Raw genomic sequence first — 26,955 nt, 5'->3', positions numbered from 1 at the left:
TTAATCCAGAATGCACTCTGGTTATTAAAATGACCAGCTGGGAGCTCTCTGGTTTCTCCCCCTAAATTAAATAAATACTAATCCTACTGGATGAAGATCAAGCCGCTAATCTCAATCTGTCTTTCTGCCACCAAGTCTGCAGATGCTCAGAGTATAAAGTGACAACAGCTCATTGGATGTATTGGTTTGGAGAGCTGTGCAGATCGTGTTGCGTATGTGACATCGATTCAATTAGAGTCCTGACCAGAGGTTGCGCAACACAGGATCGTAAAATTTCAGGATCGTTAAAATTCCAGTATTACCCGGCGTCGGCCTTTACGCAACTCTGAAGCGCTCGTGAACTGTCAACCCGGGGGGTGGGCGCACACTCGTGAACTGTTAGCGCCGTGTTATGCATGCCCATTGCACCTCGCGGGAGCGCGCACAGCGTAAAGCAAATACTCGCTAACATTTCAATGATTTGTTCGGTTTGGAAACGGTATCATTTCCTTTTTGGCGGGCATGCATAACACGGCATAACACCGGAGCCTCGCTGCGGGGAAGCTTTGGCGCTGTTCCGATTTTGTTCTAATCTGTCAAAATGACGGACTGCTTTCAGGTTTTTCCGTCATTGTTATAAAAAAAATATTCGGTTAACGCGGCCTCTCGTCCTGACGATCTATGCCAGGGGTGCCCAACCAGTCGATCGCGAGGAGACTCCCAGTCGATCGCGAGATGTGTCTAAAAATAGAACAACAACATTCTGTTTTATCGTTAATGTCCTATAAAATAATCTTCCTGTGCCAGAATAATGCACTTGAACGCATCAAAGCTTTGTGATTGGCCGGCGTGACCCCATGTGTCGGGGCGTGGCTGGTGGGCAGTGGGCACTATTTCCCTGACGTTGTTGTCCGACCGTGTCAACAGGAGTGAGAGTCCGCACACACACAAGACCGCAATTATGGCAGAAGCAAAAAAGCCCAAAATATATAATTTTCACTCCGAGTGGGAGGATGATTATTTTTGTATCTATTCCAATTCAAAGTCCATCTGTCTCATCTGCAATGCGAGCGTGGCTTTATCGAAGAAGGGTAATTTAGGAGCGGCATTTCAAAACAGTGCACAAACGCTACGAGACGGAATTCCCTCCTAATTCTGCCCTACGCTCCAAAAGGGGAGGGGCCTGAAAGGACAGCTAAATGCACAGCAGTCCATTTTCACCAGGTCAACAACAAGAGCAAGGCTGCTACCAGAGCATCTTATCGGGTCAGTCACGTTCTTGAGAAACACATGAAGTCTTTCAAAGACGGCGAAGTTGTGAAAGAAGCATTCCTGGAGGCTGCCGACGCGCTTTTTGGGGACAGGTTTTTGATATAATAAAAACTCAAGTTAGATACCGTTATTAATCAGCTGTAAGTTTTAGTTTGTTTGAACTTATTCATTATAATTATTGTACAAAATGGTATAAGAATGCAAACTTAAATTGATTATAGTCTATTATCAATTCAGGTTAAGAAGCTAGTGTTGCTTGCATCCTATTTTAAAGGCATTTATTTTTATACTCTATTAAAATGCAACAAAAAAGGGTTTGATTCTATTAATTTAGTCTTTTTTTATTGCACTTTGGCAGCAGATTCCTGTGTAGCTTCAGATCTGAGTTGTCTTATTAGTAAGCCTCATTTATACTTTTGTAGCAACACTATTTTTATATCATGGCAAAGAAAGGGTTCAGAGTCTTTTCTTTTTTTCCTGTGTCATATGTGGCAGCACTGTTCAATGTTTCTTAAACATTACCCACTGTAGTGACGTGTGCATAAACTCCAACTCTGTATCAACAACACTGTTGTGTAGCTTCAGTTAAATACTTGTATGTGTGTAGATTAGAAATAGGTAAGATAAAGGATCTGCAGTATTTTATGAAGTATTAATCGTACAAAGGTCAGTTCTATAAAAGTAGACGTGTGTATTCACCTGGTAGTAGGCTGTCAGTAATGGCTACGCCTCTCTATTTGGACTGGTAGATCTCGGCAGACTGGCAACTTTAAAAGTAGCTCTCGGTTCAAAAAAGGTTGGGCACCCCTGGTCTATGCTGAACATAGATTTTTACCTTCAACTGGACTATTGGATTAATCTGCTTTGAATGTACATTCTTTGCATCAAAAACAACAAATGTCAGTCTTAATTTATATTACAGACTGAACAAAACTCTAAATAGGAAATGCACCATTTCTATCACAAATGTTTGTATTTATTTTTTGGGATAATTTTATTTTGAATGACTGAGTCAGGGTTTGAATACTCTACCTTTAAAATGTCAATATGTTACAAAGTTGTATTTCTTATAAAACTGGAACAATTTAAAAAATAAATAATATTATAACACATTAATAATAATAAATACACACAAAAATAAAAACACATACATTAAATGAAGGATGTATGTTATAATATAAGTATAAATATAAATGACAAATATATATATATAAAACAGCTTACAAACTATGAGCAGTATGAAATTAGAGTGTAGTAGAAATGTAATATACTATAGAGCTGGTATAAATAAAGACAGTAGAATATAAACACTACAGACGTCTTCTTTCTCTGTGATTGGATTCCTCCCTCATTCCTCTCATTGTCATCTGCTGCTTTCCTTGCTTGTGATATTTGTGATGATGCCGATGTTTCCTGTTTCTCCTGCTGGATTCTGGGTCACGGATCCCCTAAGGACAAAATGTGAGGAGGAGGGAGAGCATGTGGGAGGAAGATAAAAAGAGGAGAGGCAAAGACTCACCTTCTCTCCATCAGATCTCGTATTGAAGCGACAGTAGGTCCAGATCCCAGGTGATTGTAGTACGGCCCTTCATCTTTCTCGAGGACTTGTTCTAGAAACAGGGACAGTAAAGGGTGAGAAAACTGCAGACATTTGGACCGAAAACACACATAAATCAACACAATAATTCACTATATTCGACAGATCGCAATAATATACGCCTCAAATCTGTATTTACTAGTGCCTGGATAGAGTTAATATGTATCGGTAAAAGTACGTTGACTTTAATCAAGAATATAGTGTGTCTGTATATAAGAAAATGTCAGTTGGTGTAAAAAACAAAAATTCAAAGGCTTTTGCGATTTATTTTTAGACATCCTCTTTGTAGCTGAAGATACATCGTCTTTGAGAAGCGTGAGAACGTGCAACTGATTGCAACATCCAGTTCACACACATACACACATGAACACACAGACTGCAGGGTGTGGTGTGTGTGTGTGTGTGTGTGTGTGTGTGTGTCTGTGTGTGTGTGTGTGTGTGTGTGTGTGTGTGTGTGTGTGTAGACACTTTGTAAAGCAGAAGCCTTTTGAGGTAGTGAGGAATGAGACAGTTTATGCGAGTGTTGTTGTGAGGGAGTGAGGGTGTGTCTGTGAGCGCTGTCTACATCTGTGTTTATATCGTGTAGTATGTGTGTGTGTGTGTGTGTGTGTGTGTGTGTGTGTGTGTGTGTGTGTGTGTGTGTGTGTGTGTGTGTGTGTGTGTGTGACTGCTTTAGACCGTTGTCCTACATGCCTCTGTGGTTGTAGACCACGTCCTCTTTGTATGTGGTACCACGCAGCTGAATGTTTACTACATTTAGGCCAGCAACTAACTAATAGTTTATTTGGTTGATGAATTGATCCTCAACATTTAGAAAATGTGTTTTCCAAAGCCTGAGATGACATCCTAAAATGTCTCTGGATTGTTCACAACTAAAGACATTCAGTATACTGTCATACATAAAGAAATCAGAACATATTGACATTTAATAAGCTAGAATCAAGGAATGTTTACAGTTTTTACCTAAAAAATGTCTATAAGGAAATTTATTTGCAACAGTTTGTGGTTAATAAATTCACAGCTGATTCATCTTCACAGAACTACCTACATTACATTCCTAATGGATTTTAAATGTCCCATCTTTGCAAGTCAACTAAAGCGGTGTTGCTCTGGCTCCTGTGCACGGCACTTCTTTATCATACACTCTCTGGATAACAGCATTAGCTAATGCTCTAGATGTAAATGCTCTTTACTATCAGCTGATTGTCTGGAGAGTGTGTGTGTGTGTGTGTGTGTGTGTGTGTGTGTGTGTGTGTGTGTGTGTGTGTGGTGTGTGTGTGTGTGGGTGTGTGTGTGGTGTGTGTGTGTGTGTGTGTGTGTGTGTGTGTGTGTGTGTGTGTGTGTGTGTGTGTGTCTGTGGCTCAGAAGCAATATGAGGTCACATTCCCCTGTTGGTGCAGGAGGCAGCAGGGTGTGGCTCAGGGCAGGAAGTGGAGGAGTCACTAAATCCTAGCCTGGAAATCTGAGTGTGTATGTGTGTGTGTGTGGTGTGTGTGTGTGTGTGTGTGTGGTGTGTGTGTGTGTGTGTGTTGTTGTGTGTGTGTGCACATCATGGCTGCTTCCTGTATCTGTGTGTTGGAGGCAGTCTCATTACAGCATTGAGTTATGCTGTAGGGAGTTGACAGGGGTGTGTGACCAAGCTTTACTATGAAGACTTGTTTTCTGCTCTAAGGAACACCACACAGCTGCTCTCCTCCTGCTGTGCACCCTCTTCAAAGTTAAAGGTCTATTTAACAGACATTAAGAAATACTTTATACCCAAAATAATCATTTGTATATTAACTACCCTGTGTTACCAAGAACTCTTTAAGAAAATGTTGTATTCTCACATGCCTTCAGTTCACATGCATCAAATAATTGAAATGTATACAAAGTCTTGGCGAACTGAAGTACATACGGCCAGTGTTTTATCAAAACTATATTGAAATGTTGAATACAAAGTCCCACACAGCTCGTTCTGTATAATCTATGTGTCATTCATCCAGCTGTGTGCCCACTGCTCTACAAACACAGAAACCCTTAGTATTCAAACCCAAATCAGTGCCTGTACAGATGAGTGGTGAGGGACTGTTTAGTAGTAAAGGTTTAGTAAAAGTCATGTGTTTGTGAAGTAGTGAGCCCAGCTGGATGGATGAGACTTGGATTATACAGCGGGAGTCGTGTGAGAGTTTGTTAACGGATGTTTTGATGGTTCATTCATCAAGACTTTTCTGTGTCTTCATTCACCCTGGAGGGCATCTTAAATATGTGAAGGTTACATGAGGTACGTAATTCATATTCGAGGCGACTTACGTACACTAACATCCCATAGAAATGCCCATAGAAGCAATTTGGGGTTGAGGACTGAGTTAAATAACATATCATGTAATAACATCTAATAAAATAATATATATGAAGTATATCATGAATCTTTTGAAGGCCTAAAGCTCTACAGCAAGGTCGCATTCACACCAGCTTTGTATAGTCCGGTTGAATCGAACCCTGGTGCGTTTACCCGCTTGGTGCGTTAGTTTGGGTCGGTGTGAACACAGTCCAGACCTCTTAAGTGAACTAAACAACCGGACTCTGGTCCGCCTAAAAGAGGTGATCTCGGACCGCTTGCAATAACTACCTTCTTATATCTGCTCTGATCTCTCGACGAATTGAAAGTACGTATTGCCTGAGATCTCATGATGTTGTTTTATTAAATGTGCCAAGTGCTAGGACTGTCTTAGAGAAGAAAGCTTTTAGTTGTGCAGCTCCACTAACTTGGAACAGTCTGCAAACATGTTTAAAACTGAGCACTTTGGTTCCCATCATCATTTTAAAACTCGGCTGGCTGACATGCTGTTTGATACTCATGGTACTGTCACTGTGAATAGAGTTTGTAAACTGTACCCTGTACATTATGTTGTATGTCGTCCTTATTGTTGTTCTGTTGTTTTTATGTTACATGTGTAACCAATGTGCTGCAGGTCACCCTTGAAAGGAGATCTTTTGACCTCAAGGGGCTTCACCTGGTTAAATAAAGGCTACAAACAAACTCTGGAGCGGTTCATCGCTGGTGTGAACGCAGTCCGCACCAAAACATACGAAGCGTAGTATTTACGAGTCACAAGAACGCGGATGTCTTCCAAATCTTTAGCGATAGAGTCTTTCAAGACATCCGCGGTTGTTTAGTTAAAGAGTGAAGCAGAATGAAGTGTTGAACAGTGTAAAGTAAAAGCGCTCCGTCAGCTACATAAAAGTAAGAACACCTGTCGTCGGTGAAACGCCCTCCTTACTGCAGAACGTCTCTCATTATATGTGTTATAATGTTTTTAACGGACGTTGTCTGATTATATAATTGCAACAAATTAATGGGTGCTAACCACAGTCAATTCAGGTGATATACTGGTTTAGTTATTCACTCATTAATGACAAGACTCAGCCTTTTACACTATAATGATGTGGGTGTATTGAAGCCTCATTCTGTCTAAAACACCTTTATCTTACTGTTATCCTATTCTAAATATGGAATCTATGACATGATCTATACGTGTTTCATAGCTTTCTACTGTAGGACCACCTACTCTGTTAACCTGAGCAGGGTACGACCCAAACTGAAGCCTTTCTGTCTAACAAAGGCTCTGTTCTGCTTGCCTGCCAGACCCAAACCCACACAAAAGGCTCCTTCTGCCACCACTGCTATTGTTCCCACCCACTGCCTTTAGTGCCTCACACAGTCGCAGTCTCTATGGTCACAGTCACACCCCCCGGCAACACACACATTCTCAGAAACACTCAACAAGCATCCACACAGAGAGGGACTGTAATAATTGACCTAGTAGTGACAGGTGCATTAATGTTAAGCTGCAAGATATCCAGATTTAGATTCCCAAGAGTCCTCCCTGCAGAATATGCATGCCCAGTTGATACTAAACACACTGGTCAGATTTACTGTTCCAACAGACATCAACTTATCTCCACTTAGATATGAATTGAAGCGTTTGGAATGGTGTGATAAGATTGATACTATATTTATTTATCCTAAAAGGGCTCTCAACACACTGACTTACCGACACATGTGCAGACAGGGAACTCTGCCTGTAGATCCTTGGAAGGAGTATCCAGCAAGGTCTTGGTTGGGGTGTCCAGGTACCGCAGAGGAGACTCTAGGAATCCTCTGAGAGACGGAGAGGAGGGCAGTCCGTCCTTAGTTGGCGTGTTCTCCTCAGAGTAGCATGTGGTGGAAAGTACTGTTATATCCCCAGAGGATTCGATCTTCATACGCTTGGGCAGCGAAGAACACGGCATGCTGAACATATCCTCAAGTCTCCTGGCCTCCTGGTGCTGATTGTTATCCACCATAGGGCTTTCTGTAGGTGTCTTATTCATGGTTGCTTCACTTTGGGTCCCTGACTTGTTGACGTCCATCTCCCGATCGTCTGGATGAGGTGTGGAGCTGGTTTGAGAGGTGTGAATTAAGGGAGTCGATGATGTGGGACTGAGGTCCTGAGAACTTGTCTGGGACCGGTTCAGCGGCTGAGGGTCTGTAGACATCTCCATGGACTGAGTGGCAGGTGCGTCTGAGGCCGAGTCCCCAAATTCAGCCTCAAACTGCCGGATCAGTTCTTCATACTTGGGGTCTATGTTCATGACACTCGGTAATTGTGAAGTGCTGGATGGAGATGTGGAGGTCACAGGTGTGGTGGTGCTGGTGTTACTGGAGGCCAAGATGCCCACTCCATCTGATTTAGGAAACAGGGCCACAGATGGGAGAATGTGGCCCATGAGGACCGGAGTGTTTTCAGACAAAGAAGAAACAGTGGAAGAGGGAGTCATTGAGGAGCTGGAAATGGATACCTGAGATTGGGCTGGGGCAGGGAGGCCTGCAGCAGCAGCCTGAGTGGAGTTACTGTGGATGGGTAGAGAGGGTAGCAGGCCGGCCAGGGCTGCGGCTCTGTCCATCGCGAGGACTGATGGTTTTTGTACGGTGATCTGATTCTGAGGCAGGAAGGTTGGCAGGGAGGCTTTCTGCTTGGTCTTCTTGATGATTATCGGCTTGGGTTTGGGCAGAGGAGGGACTGCAAGCATCCCGCTCGAAGCTTTAACAACAGGAGAACCTTGGCTGCTTTTTCTCCTCTTGGGTTCCTTGGGTTCCTGTTTGATGGGCAGATGTGGCAACCCTTCTGCCTCAATCTGTGGCCACCATTTTTTCAAGTTTTGACAAGCCATAGGTGCACGAGGGCCTGGTGCTCCAAAGACAGGGGAGTGGTTAGAGAAGAGGTTCCTCTTGTAGTGAAGGTGTTGTTGCAGAGCTGCCTGAGTGGAGTGGCGGATGGCTGCCTGGCCAGGAGATAGAGGACCGCCAGGGTAGTGCTGACCCAGCTGCTGACCATTAGCCATGCCGTAATGCCCCATGGAGGCAGTGTGATGGTAGTGCTCACCAGAGTCCGGTTCTTGCTTTATCCTGGCCAATGCTGGGTTGTCCTGGACCTGGACACCTCCATTCTGATTCAGCTGCTGTGGGACTGGAAGCTTGAAATTGCTAAACTTGCTGCTGGTGTCACCAAGCAGCTGTTTGAGCTCTGACATGGGGTCTGAGCTGCTGTGAGGTGCGGCAGCGTAGTGAGACTGGGGCTCAGATTTAACACACATCCACGGGTTCCTCTGTTCAGAGCCTCTACCTGCACCCTGCTGCCACTGCTGGGGATTAGGGCTGAAGCCTGGATGTTTTCCCTGGCCTGGGAAAGGAGAGGTAGAGGAGGGGAGAGGGGAAGCATCGGGTGGCTGGCCCTGGGAATGGGGTCTGTGGTGCTCGCAGGACCCTGGGGCCTGCTGGATGTTGTGTAGTCCTGGAGGGACGGATTGAGAGCGTGAGGAGGATGATTGGGGGCCGGGAGAGGACGGGATCACGCTAGTGCCATTGGGGGGTTGAGATTGGAGGTTGTGGGTATGTTGGTGGTGATGGAGGTTACTGTTGTAGGGAGAGCCGGCAGCTTGTGGACCAGTACCAGATAACTGCGTCAGAGCTTCTATTGCGATGGCTGTCTGAAGACTGACGTTCTTTTCCTTGGCTATGGAGAGCACCTGGGGAGAGCAGGGAATTGGGGGTTTGGGGCAGGGCATATGGACTGAGTGAGGGCCTTGAGATCCCTGCTGCTGGGGATAGGGAGAAGACAGACGGTGGCCACCATTCATCTCGGGGTAGGGCTGAGGGTGATGCTGCAAATGAGGGTGTACGTGTGGGGGAGCATCCGCCGTCTTGCAGCCACCTTGATCCCCACTATTGGCCAACTTAATCTTCTTCTCCAGCCACTCAAGGTAGTCTGGACAGTCAGGCCCATCACAGTTGCAGTTGAGGGGCTTGTGTCCATGCTTAGCTTGGCTCAGTGCTGACTGGAGAGTGTTCAAGTCTTCTGGAGTTTGGCAGCTTCCCTCAGGTTTGGCCTGAACTCCATCAGCACCCACCTCTTTGGTGAACTTCTCATAGAGCTGGCCTGTGTTAGGCTGCACGGGGCAGGAGGAGGAGGAAGAAGGAGGCAGGGAGCCGGCTATAGCAGAGAAAGCCACCAGGTTGTGGGCGTCCTCCATGTTTGCGTGGTGAACAGGTTCACCAGGGGTGGGACCGCTGCTGCCGTTCCAACATTGTTGTTGGGTGTCACTGACCTTTCCATGTCCTGACACCCAGCACTGCCTAGGAGGCACACTCCCTGCCCTCTGCTGATCTGTTTCCATAGATGAGGCTTCATCATTGGGGAAGCGATTCACCCCATTGGCCAGTTCCAGGCTCAGCGCGCCTTCCTGGAGGCGGTCATGTGACCCAATTTCCATCTGGCCTCCACTTCTGGGGCCATCCACTGAAGTGACTTTGCGAACAGTCTGCAATACAAACAAGGACTGAGGTTAGTGAGATCATAACAATCCAATGAATCCAGGAACACTTGTAAAACAGTACACATTGTACACTAGGCATGATTTAGGAAAATCACCAGATGAATTTGTATTTTTAATAACAGACTCCATTCCCTTTTCCTCTTTCAGCTCTCATCCAGGGTTTCCCTCCTACTTCATACAGAACATACGGCGCTGCAGGGTCATGTCAGGAAAGGAAAGCTCCATTAACTATTGCTCCAGTGGACTGTTTTCATAACAGGCAAGTGTTTTGTCGAGCAAGTCACTGGTCATGAGGCATAGTTTTACTGTTGTATATGAAAGGACATTGTGCTCCAGATCAGTTGGGCTATGCAAAGCAGGCAGTTGGTTCTAAAACATGTCACCCTCGGTGTGAGTGGCAGAGGAGAGAAAAATACCAAATATACAAATTGACTTTGAGGTCCAAAATATTCTACTTACATTAAAAACTACAAAGTTCTTAGTACATTTAAAAAGGGTAAATGCACTTTGAAAGGGTTTAAAAAGGGTGATTTTTTTATTTCAAGAAAACATTAGTATAAGAAATGAATAAAGATATTTAAGAAATGTCCCATACAAAAATAAATGTACTGCACTTGATAACATGTGTTTGTAATGCAATGCTTGTATCTGTGATTCTGCTTTCATCGGCCTTGTGGAATTTTGTGTTGACTTTATATTGTTCATGATGGACTCATTTAAGTCTCTGAAAAACATGTTTTAGCTCAACTCAGTGTCTGAAAGTGTGCAGTGCAACTTCCATTCGTTTGAGTGACTATATCCTCAACCCAAGACATGTTCTTCTAAAACAAGACCTTAAATGGCAAACACAGAATCAACCAAATATCTGAAGATTAGTATGTCATGCTAAGATAATCCTAAATACAAAACCAACCAAAGAAAACCCCCTTTCTGCCCTGGTTGGTAAAACCACAGTCAAAGAGCTGGAGAGCTACAAATACTCAAATTCTTTGTTGGCATTTTAACAGGGTTTAACGTTCAAAACAGTATTCATTGAAGATTGTGGCTCCGCACATATAATGCTCTCAAACATGTATTTAAAGAAACACACAAGATGAACTTACAACTTAATGCTACCAAGTTGTCGGGAGTAAAATTGCAGTTGGGCAGAATTGATGTTGTATATGTACGGGTTGGTGTATGCAGACAGAAAGGCCTGTCTAGTGTTAAAAGTCATGGACGTATACTGCATGTTTGCATGGCTAATGGAACATGTGACTACTGTATAAAATACTTCTCCACGTGGTTGAACTACCATCACGCTTCTGTTGAGAGACCGCCACATCATGAGAAATTGATGCAGTGAGAAAAGTGAAGGAAATGGCATGCCTTTCCATCAAGTCAAAAGACCCCAACATTTGTGGGATCATTTAAGAGTGAAATGTGCTAAACAAACCAAGACACCCTATGGGATGTACCAACATTTAAGCGATGATGTAGACTACAAAAAAGGGCAAGATTTGGCAAAACAAATAGTACAAATAAAAGCTCCTTCCAAGTTGTTCAATGCCCAAGGTGATGTATTCAAATGTCTTGTTATGTCAGTGAAATATAGATAATATCATTTATCATAAAGTTAACGATTATTTTGTTTCTATAATCATCATTTAATGCACTTTGCATCAGTAAAATGTGTAATCTGGAATAAGTGTATGTTTTTTAAGTCAAACAGCAGTTCTTTGGAGTTTGGCTCATTTACTTCCCTGTCATGTAAACACTTGTATACGGTTCCATCTTTGCCACTGCCATATAAAAGAGATTCTGATTCTCAAAGGGAATATACCCGTTAAAGCACAGGTCAATTAAAAAGGACGCTTTGATGCTTCACTATCAGTGATTTATAAAGACAAATAGAAGCAATGATTTGTCTTTAACCACCTGCTACAGCCCACCATGCATCACTTAAAAGTATTTCATAAACATGCTGGCTGTGAGTCACACATTGGGGAAACATTGCTTCTTTATTCTTCAAGGTTTAAAGACCTTGTCGGATGTTTTGTTGCCCGTATCAAGAGCTGATCACTGCAGCCACATTTCTCACTTCCTCTCTGAGTCAGAATTGGGTCAGTTGGACTTTTTTCAAAAGCACTCTGTTCTTTTGCTCAGCCTGAAGCACCATGATGGGGGGTGAGATTTCATCCATAGGGCAAACAATAGGTGTAGGCAAATCATGTTACAATGTTTGTTTAGAAGGCTACTGATCTGAAATATCTTGATATGATATGATTTAAAGCCAACTATGGTGATCCATTGATGAATCTTTAAATACTACGTGCAAACAGCATTCAACCCAGGTTAACCCCTCGTAGATTGTCCTCAAATAACTCAAGAGAGTACCAGCAAACAGAGATAAACCAAGGGCAGTCTGAGGGATCATTGACAGAGTTCATGTAGTGGCTGAACAGTATTTTCCAACAGCACATAATCAATGGCAGACTCACTATATAAATAGCTTTTTGGTGTTAGCCCAAAAGCTGCGAAGATGATTTATTACAATGTGAGATATTAAATTAAACGCACATTTTCTGCTTTTTGAAATGTGATTTCTTTACTTCTCAATGTCCGTAAAATGAATGATTTTAAGGTGTGGACTAAACAAGAAAATTAAGGACTTTATCTTGGGCTTTTGGAAACATTGATGACCATTTTACAGACATATTATCAAGCTTCATAAATGTGAACACGTTATGGTTTCTTCTTCATCTTAGGAAAGTAAGATGTATATATATATGAGTTGTGGACTAAATGAGACATTTGGTAAACACTGATTGCCATTTTTTGGCCATTTTTGGCCATTTTATGGATAAATTGGATGATTGAGAAATAACAAACTGTATTATAACCATTTGAGGGTCACATTATTAAACCTATATGCATATTACGAACACAAATCATACCCTAAACATGCACCTTATGTATTCTTCACATTGTATAGTAGCCTTCACTATGAAGGACACTTCCATGCATCAAACCCTGCACTTTAGGAAGACACAACAAAAACAAAAACGTACACTTAAACACAAATCCATAGCAGGCTATCTGATTCCTCAACATAAATGTGAACTAGTTCCAGATCCAGAAGATGTAAAAAACAAAGAACATGGCTGCTGTGTGTAGATCCATCAGCGTACGACAGCAGAAGTGAGCCTGACGTGTAGCTTCCTCATCATTTGAATATTATTAAAATGAGCCTTTGCAAGTGGCTAATTACTGGACAGGCAGTATGCTCAGGCCTTTTGAATCCACCTTCTGCGCCGGGTGTCTGTTGGGGGTCCATCCATGGGGGGGGGTCGGGGGTATTGGAAAGAGGTGTGAGGGGAGGGGGTTGTCGGGGATAGCAGTGAACAGCCGGCATGCAATACGTGAGAGGCCCCATGTCTGCATCACACGGGAAAGAGGAAGAAGAAGAGGGGGGGGGGGATGTGCATGCACGGCAGTTATGGGAACTGCAGTGTGTTGAAACACAGTGACTGCAACACTGCACAACCCACAATCAAGCGATCTCTTTTCCCCTTTTACACACAGTTACATAGACAGAACCCCGCCACAGACACACAGTCACGTGGGTTTAAAGCACTCAAATGGACTTTACTCCGATGTGTCTGTGCAGATAATAAATACTGCACGACAACACTTCTCTGAGTCCTCATATGATCGCAGCCCTGATTAACCTTGAGCTTGCCAACCTGGGAATGAACGCTGCACTTGACACCTGCAGCTCATTACACCTATGCGGGTGTCTTTGGACTGGACAGACCACGTGCTTTGACAAATATTTACACCGTGAGAGAGCCTGCCAAGACTTTATCTGTCTTCTCTCGCAGTGTGTCACTCACACACACAATAGTACATGCCTGACACACTCTTTAAAGTGTCTCTGAAGACATCAACACAGCTAACCAGATCAGATATGGAAGTCTGATTTCACAAGACAAGCTTTTACAGCTCTGCAAGGGCTATTTCACTCTGACAGTACAAAAACCAACAACTAGATGGAGGAAACAAAGCCACTAAATAACACTAATGGTGGTGGTGATGAGTGGGTTAAGTGCAGCTCGTGAGTAGACAGCTGAACCTAAATCCCAGATACACAACAGCCCCCCCTCAATCCTCCCTCTTGTCCTCCTCCTTTTCCCCCACCCCTTCCTTTGCTGCCGTGCCGAGCAGGAACATGAAGCAGAGACAATATGAAGCCGGCGTAGAGCCCGAACAGCGGCGCCGCATACTTACGTGGTCTTAGACGTCCAGAGGGGGAAAGCAGACGTTAAGAGGAGCATGAGAGGTTCTTGCCGGCACAGCAGCCCACGATCAAACCGACCCCGATGGGTTGTATTCCTTTTTTATTTCTTGCAGTCTGCACAGGCAGAGCGAGCGCCGAAATACACATGCATGCATTCACACACAGCAAGCTTCTCACACACACACACGCAACAAACCTCCCCCAAACACAGCTACACACACATTTCTAATTTCTCTCGTGCCTCTTCTTATGGCCGACGCTTTCTGTTCTCTCCTTTTTCCTTTCTCATTATCTCTTGTCTGCTCCTCCCTTCCCTTTTTCAATATCCTCTTTCTTTCTCTGGGCTACACATGCAGTCAGCTTCTCTTCGCAGCCCCCACCTTCCCCCTCTCTCTCTCTCCATTCCCCTCCCTCTCGCGCAGCCTCTCCCTCCATCTCCTCTCTCTCTCTCCAGTGTGTGCAGAGCGAGAGGCCATTATCTGAGCCGCAGTGGGCACGTACGATGCAATGGGGGAGTGTGCAGTGAGCAGAAACAGAGAGCTGTGGGGGAGAGTCGCCAGTAGCGGCAGCCTAGGAAACAGCACGGTGCAGCAGAGAAAACCAATGAGAAAACCTCTCTGTGTGTGTGTGTGTGTGTGTGGTGTGTGTGTGTGTGTGTGTGTGTGTGTGTGTGTGTGTGTGTGTGTGTGTGTGTGTGTGTGTGTGTGTGTGTGTGTGTGTGTGCACGCCCTTCAGCACCACTGCATTAGATGATGCTACATATAACTGTGTGTTTTGTTTATCCACAAAAAAGCCCACTGTTGGCAATTTGGGCGATGACAGAATTTTCCAGTGCAGAGGCGAACCATCGACTGCCAAGCGAATGCACAACTCACAACGCCATCAACGGGGAAAAGGAGCGAAAGGAAAACAGCGATGTTATGTTTACGCATGTGTATGTCGTCTGGAAATGGGGTCTGCTTTTCCTTACGGAGGTTTTTGTTCCATGGTTTTAGCGAACAAGATTACGGCTCTGGGCCAAAGGACAAGCCACCGATTATGGTTCTCGGATCTCCATTTTCTTTCCCATTCACATCGGTCGCCTATTCGTCACTTAAAACCAAACGCTTGAATCCTACACCTGTGGCGGATAGTAATAGATCCTGTAAGCGAGGCAGCATGCACAGGAAAGAGGAAAGGATGGGAGATGGAGAGGGAGCTGCTGGCCCTGCCTCGAAGATCCAACGGACGAAGTGGAAGGTTGGGTTCGCTCTATAAACCATCGACAGTATAATGTCAAATCACTCTGTACACGAGGGGTGAAAATAAACGGAATAGCAATGGCGATATGATTACAAAAGAAGTCAAAGGAAGTACGAGAGGTGATGGAGAGGGGAGAGCCGATGACACTTCGACATCAGCAAGAAAGAGTAGCAGAATGGAAACACTGAGGAGAGGGAAGACAACAAGAGGATGTCTTAGGAGAAAAACAGTCATTATGTAAGGGCGCAAAGAAGATGATAAGGATGAAGAGCGCACAAACAGAAAGAGGGTCTGCTGTTGCAAAACGAAGACAGCCACCACAGAAACCATCACAGTTCGCTGAGGACTTCTATCCACCGGTAAATGTCCTCTAGTTTCCTCACCGTTGTCCTGCCTTGGCGTCTTTGCCATCATTATCATCATCAACGTCGCCATGATCGCTGGATGTTCCCTGTCAGCCCGGCCTTGTGGCGTCTCCTCTCTTCTCTCCAACATTGCTGGAGTTTTGGAGCAGATTAAACCGGGAGGAGGAGGAGGGGCGGAAACATGGCCGTCCTCCCCATGCAGATCGCTGTCAGCTCCTGCGTAGTGTTTTTCTCTTATGTTACAGAGCTACGCTGCGCTATGGCTGGATCAACTTCAGTAGCCTGTCCCTGCTTCTCTGACTTTGCCTTTTTCTCTTGATCTGTCGCTTTCTCAAAGTGCCTCTGCCTCTGTATTTGCCTCTCTGTTTTCTTTCCTGAGCCTTTTCTCCTTGTTGCATAGCTTATTGCATTTCCGTTCCAACTCTTTCTGACGCTCGCGCTCTGTGGCCCTGTAAACTGCACACTGTCTGTCCCTCTGTTGCCACACATATTCGTATATATACACACACACAGATGAGCGTCAAATCCTAGAGAGGAACACACCGCAGCCTAAGCTGTCTAAGGGAAGGAGAAGAGAAGTAGAGCATCAGGTCATGTGACCAGGGAGTGCCAATGAGCGAGGGGGAGAGCAATGAGCAAGAGAGGTAGGAAACACATGTGGCGGTGACGTAGCTGCACCGTCATCGTCGTCACGAGTGTCTCCCACCCTGACACTTGCCTTTGGTGGGTACATGTTTTCTTCTGTCACGTGCCCACTTACAACTATCACCCACAACACACACCAACGGGCACTCGAAGGCGTCATCCACCCGACTCACTCTCCAGGCTGCAATGACACAGCAGTTTCAAACTCAACACTCGCCTTAACCCCTGCGTCACATGCTCTCCGCGCACAGTTCCTCTTTTGAAAGAACTAATGAGCAAATCAGGCTTTGTCTGTCCTTTACCGCTACACAACACTTGCCACGATAAATCATAATGAAACAGTAAGGAGCCAATTGTCTTCCAAAGATTATGAAAACAAGATAATCCAAATAAAACAATTACCAATTTTACATATTGAACACAATCCGCCTTTCCTTAACAGCAGTGAATTATTGACTAGAGTCTGGTGAATATAGTTAGTCAGAATAAGAATAGCAGATATGGAAAAGCCATCTATTTGAATGGTTTTTGCCATAATGGAGCAACCCTACAAATAGTCCTGGCTAAAAGAGACCTCACAGTCATCACAACAACAACAACAACAACTGTGTATAAATGAATAGCAGCCTGCCTTTAACACTATCAACACCATGAAGAAACAGAAACGCAAGTTAAACTCTTGATCTACAATCGAGCTCTGAGTGAAAGTGTGACTGTCCAAATACATCGCTGAGTAAAACCAAGAAGTACAATTTGACCCAAACATCAACAAAGGAGAAACCTCCACGACAGGAAATCCACCTTTCTCACACGCGATGCAGAAGATAAACAACACACTGTAAATACAAAACATGTGATCAACATTTACTGTTTAGGTGGATATAAGTTCACACAAATGTAGCCGGTGTTATTTCAGGAAAGCCAGGTGTTTACCAGAGCCCTGCTTGACAAAAGATCAGGGGTTTACCAGATATTACACCATAGTATGCTTCAGATGTTTTCATGTTTTGTCCATGAGAGCTGTCCTGAAATCACCTCCTGAGCACAAAGGGTTACTCTCATCTAGATAGCAGAACAACGTGACTGACTACATTATAACTGAAGGGCACACAGTCTGTCGTCTAACTTGTAAATCAACTGTGTTCACTAAGAGTTCAAGAGAACAGTTCAAGTATTTCAGAAGAATATTACTTACGGCAAACCTGCTGTAACCCGGCATTGAGAAAGAAGAAAGTACAACACACTCTCGCATGGATCATCTCACAATCTAGTCAAATGATCGTCCAAATGAGTTGTTTTTTTTCACGCCTTCGTCTCTTTCTCTCTCCATCTTTCTCACGTCTCTCGCTTTCTGTTTCTCAGCATCACAGAGGAAAGGTTTAGGTTACAAGTAGGAGTGATGACTGACATGAGAAATCCACCCTCAGCCGTGTGTGCCGGGTCGAATTGCATATGACTAACCCTGAATCATCTTTTTTCTATTCTTCTCAACAAAGTCCTGACGTAAAAACCCTTCTGTGCACCCGAAACAAACTTCTTGTATTTAAATGTTACCAACACACCAACATAGTGGGAGGTCTGTGTGTAGGAGACACATGAAGAGCCAAAACAGAACAACCCATTCAGGTGAATAATATTTACAGGAACTGCTGTGATTTCTCTATTTCTGCAGATTCATCACCTCTCATCAGTGGGAGGGTTAAGGCATCAAGCAGCTCACATGAGCTCATGACATGAGGGTCTCCCCCCCACCCCCTCCCATCTTTCCCTGTCAGCTGACTCCCCCTCCTGCTCCCATCTACTTCCATACACCCTCACCCCACATTACCCTGCAGTCTAAAGCCATCAAGGTCATCAGATCTGACACACTTCGACTTTCCTTCTCCCCTCTTGTTTTCTTCTTCTCCTCTTCCCACCCCCAACACACACTTTCATGTTTCCCATCACACACACACACACACACACACACACACACACACCACACACACACACACACACACACACACACCCACACACATACCATGTATACATCACTTCAGGGGACATTACATTGACTTACATGCATTTCCTGGAGACTTATCCTAACCTTAACCATAACCAACACATGCCTAACCCTAACCCTAACCACCCTAAAAGTAATGATTCCCCTCATGGGGACCTCCAATTTGTCCCATAAGGGAGGTGAGTCCCCACACGTGACTGTGTAAACAGATTTAGGTCCCCACAAGTATAGTAATGCTAGGCCACACACACACACACACACACACACAAACACACACACACACACACACACACACACACACACACACACACACACACACACACAGGCAACACATGCAGAGGAGCAAACTTCAGTGATGTTCTCTCCCCGCACACATACATGCTAGAGTGCCGACAGTATTGGATTGTTCAGCGAGGTCAGCGGGTTTGGGCAGGACGAGAGGCTGCAAATATTTAACAGAGCAGAAAACAAAGTGTTTCTGCCTGGTTTAACAAATACAGATGAATACATTACTGGGCTATCTTATGGTTTGTTATTATTTTTGCCTAGTTTTGTCTTTTTTATAAGGAACACTGAACAACGTTTTATAATGTCGTACATAGAGACTTCTTTTTTGTGTTGAATATTTAGTCTCTGCACATGTGGATAACATTCACTATCTAGATCAGTGGTTCCCAAACGGTGTGCCGCGGCACACTGGTGTGCCGCGAGACAAGTCCGGGTGTGCCGTGGGATTTTGTGACAACCATGTTATTATTGCAATATACAACTACACAAAAATAATTATTTAATTTACTATATCAGTACTTTGTAGGTTTATATGTACGTAATCTGCGCGATTTGCGCGTCCACATCTCCACGTGCAGTGCTGCATAAACATGGCTGAGTCAGCGATAACTTTCGAGGGGTGGAGGTATGCCCATTATTTTGAGTTCGTCCGAAGAATAGACAGGAATGTGACGGTGAGGTGCAAACTGTGTCCAGGCCAGAAGCTGTTATCCACTGCTGGAAACACCACGTGGTCAAACCTCAACACACACCTGCAAAGAACACATGCTAAGGTGAAGCTACCGCACACGCTATTTGTTGTTTGTTTATATCACGCAGTCTGTTCTTCTTCTCTGTCTTCCGGTTGTTGCCTGTTTTGAATGACAAATACACACTACCGCCGCCTGCTGGTAAGGAAAGTTATTGCCACTCACGCATGCGCAGTTCGTACGTGCTCGGCGAGTAAAGTAACGAGTAAAGTAACGAGTTACTTTATGTAGATTGTAACGAAGTAGTGTAATATATTACTTTTTTTAAAGTTACTTTTTTTTTTTAAAGTTACTTTTTTAAAAGTAATATGTAATATATTACATTTTTTTAGTAACGACCCCATCTCTGGAGTTGGCGTTCTCTACTCTGGTTTACATGAAGAACAACAGGAGGTCACGGCTCTCTGTTGAACAGGACTTGCGAGTGGCCCTCTCCTCAGTGCCACCAAGGATTCAAAAATTCTGCGCGCCCCGACAGGCACATGTATCTCACTAATTTGTAAGTCGGCAAAAATATTTACAATAGCACATGTTTCAATGCTGATTGCTGAAATGTTACATTTATAATTTGTAGTTCAGGACCATGGACAATGCAGCTTCCTTGCATTGACAGTTCTCTGTGCTGAATTTCTGCTGAGTTTCCTTTGCCTCATTTTTAATTTTGTGACCTGTCTGGTTTAAATGAGTGTGTTGCTGCTTTGATGAAGCCTAATTTGATAAAGTTTCAAATTCATTTCTGAAATATTTCGTTAATAAATATTTCATGAGTAATATAGTTGTCTTTGTCACATTTTATTTGGCATTAGTAAATAATTATGCACATTTACAGATATTTTAAATAATATGAGTGATAACACGTGTTATAAGGGCTATTCTGCACTATAGGTGTGCCTTGAGATTTTTACTTGTCCTTTGGTGTGCCTTGGGCACAAAAAGTTTGGGAACCACTGGTCTAGATCACCTTTATACAGTATACACAAATTGTTGTCGCAATATTAAAATTCCATGGTGTCATTTCAACTGTTTGATATATTGCCAGATTCAATTCAAGATTTAAACGTCATTTTATTGTCAGATCGCAAGTTTTCTGGTAATTTAATAAATAAATAAAGAACAACCACATGGTAAAACCCACGTTTGTAAACCCCTGTGTGCTTTTAATACTCGACAAGTACAGTTTGTTCTCATTATGTTAAGAAGTTTTAAAGTCCAAACGACAGAAGTAGCCCTACTTTTAGATAAACGCTATTTTAGTATTTGATGGGCTGAGAGTGTCGGATGGTTTTCGCATGTTGTGCGCTCTCCAAGTTAGCAAAACAGCGACTTTAAGTTAAAGATCAGAATATTAAGCGCTGTCCAAATGACGCAATACCTCTTTTAACGCAGTTTGGCTGCTTTTATCGTTTACATATGAAGCTTCACCTTGGTATTTCCACCTTGCATCTTTTAGTCGGTCCATGTGTCTTTGTTGATGAAAATCCAACAGACAATGATCGACAGTGCCTGTTTTGAAAAGCATATTGAGGCTGATCTGAAAAGTGTGTTTGAAACCACGAATGAATGGTTAATTTGAATCTGTTAAAAGACTGTTAACATATTATTCATGTAGCTTCTCCTTGTTATTTCCACATTGCATCTGTCTGTTTCGCTCTCTCTGTTTTTGATCTTATTGCCAAAACAAAATGGTAGGGATAGTAAGAAGTGAAATAATTGGGATTACATTTTTTAATTGCATATCAGGGCTTTTTTTACAATATAGCCAACATCCGAAAAGTGTACATGTAAAAAGGAATGTACACTATCTTTGAATCTGTTAAAAGACTGTTAACATATTGTAGCTTCTCCGTGTTATTTCCACATTGCATATGTCTGTCTCTCTCTCTTTGTTTTTGATATAATTGCCAAAACAAAATGGTAAGGACAGTCACAAAGTAGTGAATAGCATGAAAAGGGTTTCTAACATCAGATCAGTGCACATGAATCTATGAATGCACATTATCTGTTCACATGTTGTTCATATTTTAGGTTTCACCGTGTTATTTCCACCTTGCGCCGGTCTCTTTCCCTCTCTTTGTCTTTGCTTTCATTGCCATCTGCCCCCCCCCACCCCCCCACCCCATGGCTCCTCCCCCGACACGCTCCCAGGCAGGACGGTGTTATGTTCGGCTGTGTTTGTGTGTAGATCGTAGTGCTGAATGTACGCTATCCAGTCTGAGTCATACCTCCTGACTGTGGCACGTGCAACTCGGCACGAATAGCCCAGCTGGGGAAGGCCAACCCTCTCTCTCTCTCTCTCTCTCTCTCTCTCTCTCTCTCTCTCCCCCTCCCTCCCTTACCCCTCTACTCACAAAGAGAAAGAGAGGAGTGGTTTGAGGAAAAAAAAAAAAATTAAAGGTTGTTATGGGAGGAGAGGAAGGGGGGGGTTTGTTGGGCAGGGTGGAGCTGCTAAAAAATAACGAGGAGGGGGAGGCGCTGTTTTCAAGAGGCAGCTCTTTGTGCCTGAGGTTTGAAAAGAAGGAGAAGAATGTAATCAATATATAGGAAATGTTTTTGGATCCGAGACAAAGAGAGTGGACAAAAGACAGACGGGAGATGGATGTGGGAAAAAAATGATAAAATAAAACCTCACTGTGTGCCAGGGTAATGTGAGGCAAGTCGTAATAAAGTTGACATCATTGTCCAGCATTGACGGTTATTTATAATAGTAGAAGATTGGTATATAAGAGAGTATCATTATGTATTCTGTATATTTGATAGTGTTTAGGGACTATGTCTTATTTACTGAGAATATAATAATAATTACTTACATTTATATAGCGCCTCACATATACCCAAGGACGCTTTTACAAAAGGGGGGGACACTAAACACACTCTCTATTTTGAAGACATTTTGTAATTCTTGTAGATTGACTGTCAACATGCTGCTGTGACAAAACCATTTCTCAACTTTGGATAAATTAAGTATCTACCTACCTATCTATTTATCTACCTACCTACCTATCTATTTATCTACCTACCTATCTATCTATTTACCTATCTATCTATCTATCTATTTACCTACCTACCTACCTACCTACCTACCTACCTACCTACCTACCTACCTACCTACCTACCTACCTACCCTACACCTACCACCTACCTACCTACCTACCCTACCTACCTACCTACCTACCTACCACCTAACCTACCTACCTACCTACCTACCTACCTACCTACCTACCTCCTACCTAACCTACCTACCCTACCCTACCTACCTACCTACCTACCTACACATCACCGACACTTAATAATTATAAATAATAAATAAGGGGCTTTTGGAGATTATATGATGTTTTGAAAATTGCTCGTACTTGGAGATGGGAGAGCTTGGATAAAACCGTCCCCCCTGCTCAGTGGCTGGTTGCCAGCCTCCTCCCAGGTACTCGGGCTAAGATTAGCGTTCCCATATGTTCACGTGAGGCGAAGCCGGGCTTAAAGGGCCCAAGCACTCCACCTCTTACAACTAAATCATGCGGAAATTTAACAGTACAAGGTCCCAATGGTTTTTTGATGTCAGTCACAGGAAAGACAGGCTCTTATAGAGGATGATGTCTGGAAATGTTTTGCCGTTTAATGTATAATTTATTTCTGAAGTAAATACATGCCATGTGTTCTGGACTATCAGTTGTATTACTTATCTTACATCAAAGCTGCACAGATAAGTGTGCTAATCAATCAGATGATGGGAGGAAAAAGGTGTCCAACTATTTTTATTATCGTTTAATCGTTGTTGATTAATCAATTAATTCACAGAGTAAGTGATGAAACAACAATATTTTAAGGTCGAGTAATTTTTTAATGCCAAAGTGACATCAAATGCTGTTTTTAGCCCCTGAGTAATGGATATTTCCTGCATTTTTCTGTTTAATATCATATTATAGTGAATATATTTGGCATTTTGATTGACAATACAGCATTTAAAGAACATTTAGAAACTGGGGTGGACCATTTTCATTTTTTTCCCTGACATTTTTATAGATCAAACGATATATCGAGAAAAATAATCAGCAGTTGAATCAATAATGTAAATAACCGTTACTATCTGACATTACAATCAGTCCAATCTTCCACATTTCTCTGGATCAATCATATGTGAATTCACATGAATAAACCTCTGTTGTTCCAGAGATCAACATGTTCATGTGCGTGCGATAAAGCTTGGACAGCTGTGGCGTTGTGTTGCATAAAACCTGGCGGTGGGTTAGCGGAGGGATTCAGGATCCAGTAAAGTGTCCAGAGGGAGTGAGCAGAGAGGTGAGAGTTAAAGAGCTCGAGCAACAGCTGAGGGCTCCCTCCCCCCCCCCCCCCCCCCCCCCCCCCCCCCTCTTCCCATTCATTTTTTATTAACTGCGGCACCGGGCGGCCGACAGCCTCCCTCGACATCAAACACTGATCCCACCAACAATGCCACACACTGAACCTCGTGGTGCCATGCAGGGCATCGATCCATCATGATCACTGGCACACTGAAGCAGGACAGAGACTAGCTTTACTGCCATTAAATACAGATGAAAAGATGTATTAAAGGTCACCTATTGTGCAAAATCCACTTGTTCATGTCTCTTCTACATCAACATGTGTCCCCTCTTCTTCATGTCTCTTCTACATCAACATGTGTCCCCTCTTCTTCATGTCTCTTCTACATCAACATGTGTCCCCTCTTCTTCATGTCTCTTCTACATCAACATGTGTCCCCTCTTCTTCATGTCTCTTCCACATCAACATGTGTCCCCTCTTCTTCATGTCTCTTCTACATCAACATGTGTCCCCTCTTCTTCATGTCTCTTCTACATCAACATGTGTCCCCTCTTCTTCATGTCTCTTCTACATCAACATGTGTCCCCTCTTCTTCATGTCTCTTCTACATCAACATGTGTTCCCTCTTCTTCATGTCTCTTCTACATCAACATGTGTCCCCCTCTTCTTCATGTCTCTTCTACATCAACATGTGTCCCCTCTTCTTCATGTCTCTTCTACATCAACATGTGTCCCCTCTTCTTCATGTCTCTTCTACATCAACATGTGTCCCCTCTTCTCCATGTCTCTTCTACATCAACATGTGTCCCCTCTTGTTCATGTCTCTTCTACATCAACATGTGTCCCCTCTTCTTCATGTCTCTTCTACATCAACATGTGTCTCCTCTGTGGAAAGAGACTCTGAAAGTTTCAGGAACAAAGATTCTCTCTCTTTTTGATCCATTTATATAAAAACCTGTCTGAAAATGAGCTGATCAGATTTTGGCCACTTTATGATGTCATAACAATTGTTTGGCTTGTGTAACCAAGGTAACCCCCCCGCCTTATCACCTGAATCTCCTCCTTGAGCACCATTGTGTTCTTTTTAACCAAATATCTCTCATACCTCATTCACACCAACGGTGTCTCAGGGCCGGTTCGGAGCAGCCTCTTAGCTCCGGAATCCGGTTTGTTTCAAGCACCAAAGAATTGTCCGGCTAGAGCAAAAGCACGCATACGTCACACTTACGTCGAGGCGGGGGCAGGGGCGGGATCAACTCGATGGAGAAACTTAACAAGCAGCAGTGGTCCACTGAGGAGACCAGCTACCTACTCGGAATCTGGTCTTCCGAAGAGGTACAGAGGAAGCTGGAGCACAATCGGCCATTGTTGTTGTTGTCGGTGTGAGCTGAGGGGTTTCTGCGCGGTTTGGCTTTATGAAGCAGGCACGCAAACGGTTACGTCATGACGCAAACGATGACGCAATGACGCAGCACCAGTCGGACTCTGGGCGGTGTGAAAAGAGCTAAACCGAAGAACTGGTTCTGAACCTGAAAAGCTCTAGCACGGAGCTTGAACCGGAGTTGTGTTGGTGTGAATGAGGTATAAGAGGGGCGTGGGGAGGGGCTCCTTATTTTCATCTAAATTAACAGACAGAGAATCAGCCCTTTTGAAACAGGGCTGAAACAGAGGGGATTATGGGATGCTGCAATGATCTGTTTGGGGTTTCAGCCAATCAGAGACATGTTCTGTATAGATCTGAGACCTATAATATATTGATGAAAAACAGTATAATAGGGGAGCTTTAATGATTGCATGTATGTTAGGCCATTATTGGTGACTATATACATAATTAACTCTCATGAGGATTTACTTGATGTGATGTTTTCCAGTCCTTCAGGCGCCTTTGATACAATACCTCTTTTGTAACCGTTAAAGGAAATGACTTCTGCACAATGTACTGTAGATATTTGTGAAATGCCAGGAAGCAGCTGACTATTTCTGAGTTTGCTTGCAGGGTTGTAGTCAAGGTGAAATGGGTTTATTTGTAGTCACTTCTGAACTGCAGACAATGCCTCAACTTAAGTCATGTAATCGTGAAGACCTGTCACCAACTCAAGGACGCAGAATACATGTATGCTTTTCAGGACATGTGTATACTTTGTATGTAAAAAATACAATTTATTATATTCTAATATCCTCAAGATATAGTTCACCTGCAAAATAACCATTTATTTATCAATGATGTACTTTGTGTTATCTCTAAAGAAAACAGATTTGATCTCAGTGATCTCAGTGAACGAAGAATGAGAAACGGAGAAAAATCAAGTGTTGATGAATTGAACTAAAAGTAGGTCGTGTTTAAAAGCAAGACTGAAATAACCTCTGCATGTCTCAAACTTGTGCAAGCACACTACTCGTTCAAGTGTTTTGTATAGTAGTGTTTTATTGAAAAGTCGTGTTTGTGTAGTGACAGGGTATATGCAGGAATCCTGAAGTCAAATGTAATACTTTTTAAGACCCCGCGGACACCCTGAGTGAGCGTAAAGCAGATTAAATGAGGCTTGGATTATACTACACAGGTTGAGTGTGAGTTTGTAAACGGATGTTTTGACACAGTTTTCTGTTGTAAAACACAACCCTTCTTACTTCACATTATTAAGACTTTTCTCCATTTTTGGATTCTTTGTTCACCGTAGAGGCATGCAAAGGTTTGATTTGGGAATTTAAAGTAACCATGAGCAACTGACTGTTAATTTTGCGTGTGAATTATTCCTTCAAACCAAGAATGATATAGTTTTGCTGTTTTTAAACACAGCCCCATTTTTGCAGACATCAAAAGTCCACATTTGTATTGTTATGTTCTCCGTGGAGGCATTCAACATTATTATCAAGAGTTCAAGGAAACACAAGGCTAGTAATGAATACAAACTGCATTTTTCATGAATGAATATTAAAGAAAAATAATAAGACGTGTCCTTCAATCATTATGTATGACTTTTTGAGTGGAATAAAGACCATGACAGCACAATCTGTTCATCCTGAGAACCAAAAAGCAGATATAACTTTCGCCTATAAGCCACGTTTCCCCCACAGCTATTAGATCACTAGTTGCGTTTCAGAGCACACAGGAAACATAGCTGCATTTCTTCACAGACGGAAACTTCACACAGAGCAGTGAACGCATCGTGAGCCAGCGCTGAATGGAAGAGGTGATGTCAAACCCTCCACTTCCTCAGTCTCTACTACTACACTACACACATAAACACACACACACAAACACACGTGTGCGGTGCCGGCGAGTTTGTCACGTGACCAAACTTTGGATGCAGGACTTGAGCTAAAATTAAAGCAATGATGTCATCAGACCTTCAGTGTTGCCACGGAAACTGGGTCAGCGTTAA

At 43.3% G+C, this 26,955-nt stretch overlaps 1 protein-coding gene across 7 annotated transcripts in view; it reads right to left on the bottom strand.

Moving 5' to 3' along the window:
- The window catches only part of tet3 (tet methylcytosine dioxygenase 3), a 74,503-nt gene that overhangs the window by 24,844 nt on the left and 22,704 nt on the right, over positions 1-26,955 (bottom strand). For 5 of the 7 annotated variants that reach the window (XM_034226899.1, XM_034226902.1, XM_034226900.1 and 2 more), the window contains 2 exons: positions 6,886-9,691; positions 2,771-2,861 (listed from right to left, as the gene is read on the bottom strand). In XM_034226899.1, coding sequence (XP_034082790.1) covers positions 2,771-2,861; positions 6,886-9,691 — 2,897 coding nt within the window. Of the gene's footprint in view, positions 1-2,770; positions 2,862-6,885; positions 9,692-13,975; positions 14,355-15,610; positions 16,173-26,955 lie in introns of those variants that run through there. The other 2 variants (XM_034226906.1, XM_034226905.1) reach the window with 2 other exon arrangements.

Source organism: Gymnodraco acuticeps, unplaced genomic scaffold, assembly GCF_902827175.1.
Source record: "Gymnodraco acuticeps unplaced genomic scaffold, fGymAcu1.1, whole genome shotgun sequence".
NCBI classification, from domain to species: Eukaryota; Metazoa; Chordata; class Actinopteri; order Perciformes; family Bathydraconidae; genus Gymnodraco; species Gymnodraco acuticeps.
This window is presented reverse-complemented; position numbering and strand designations above follow the sequence as displayed.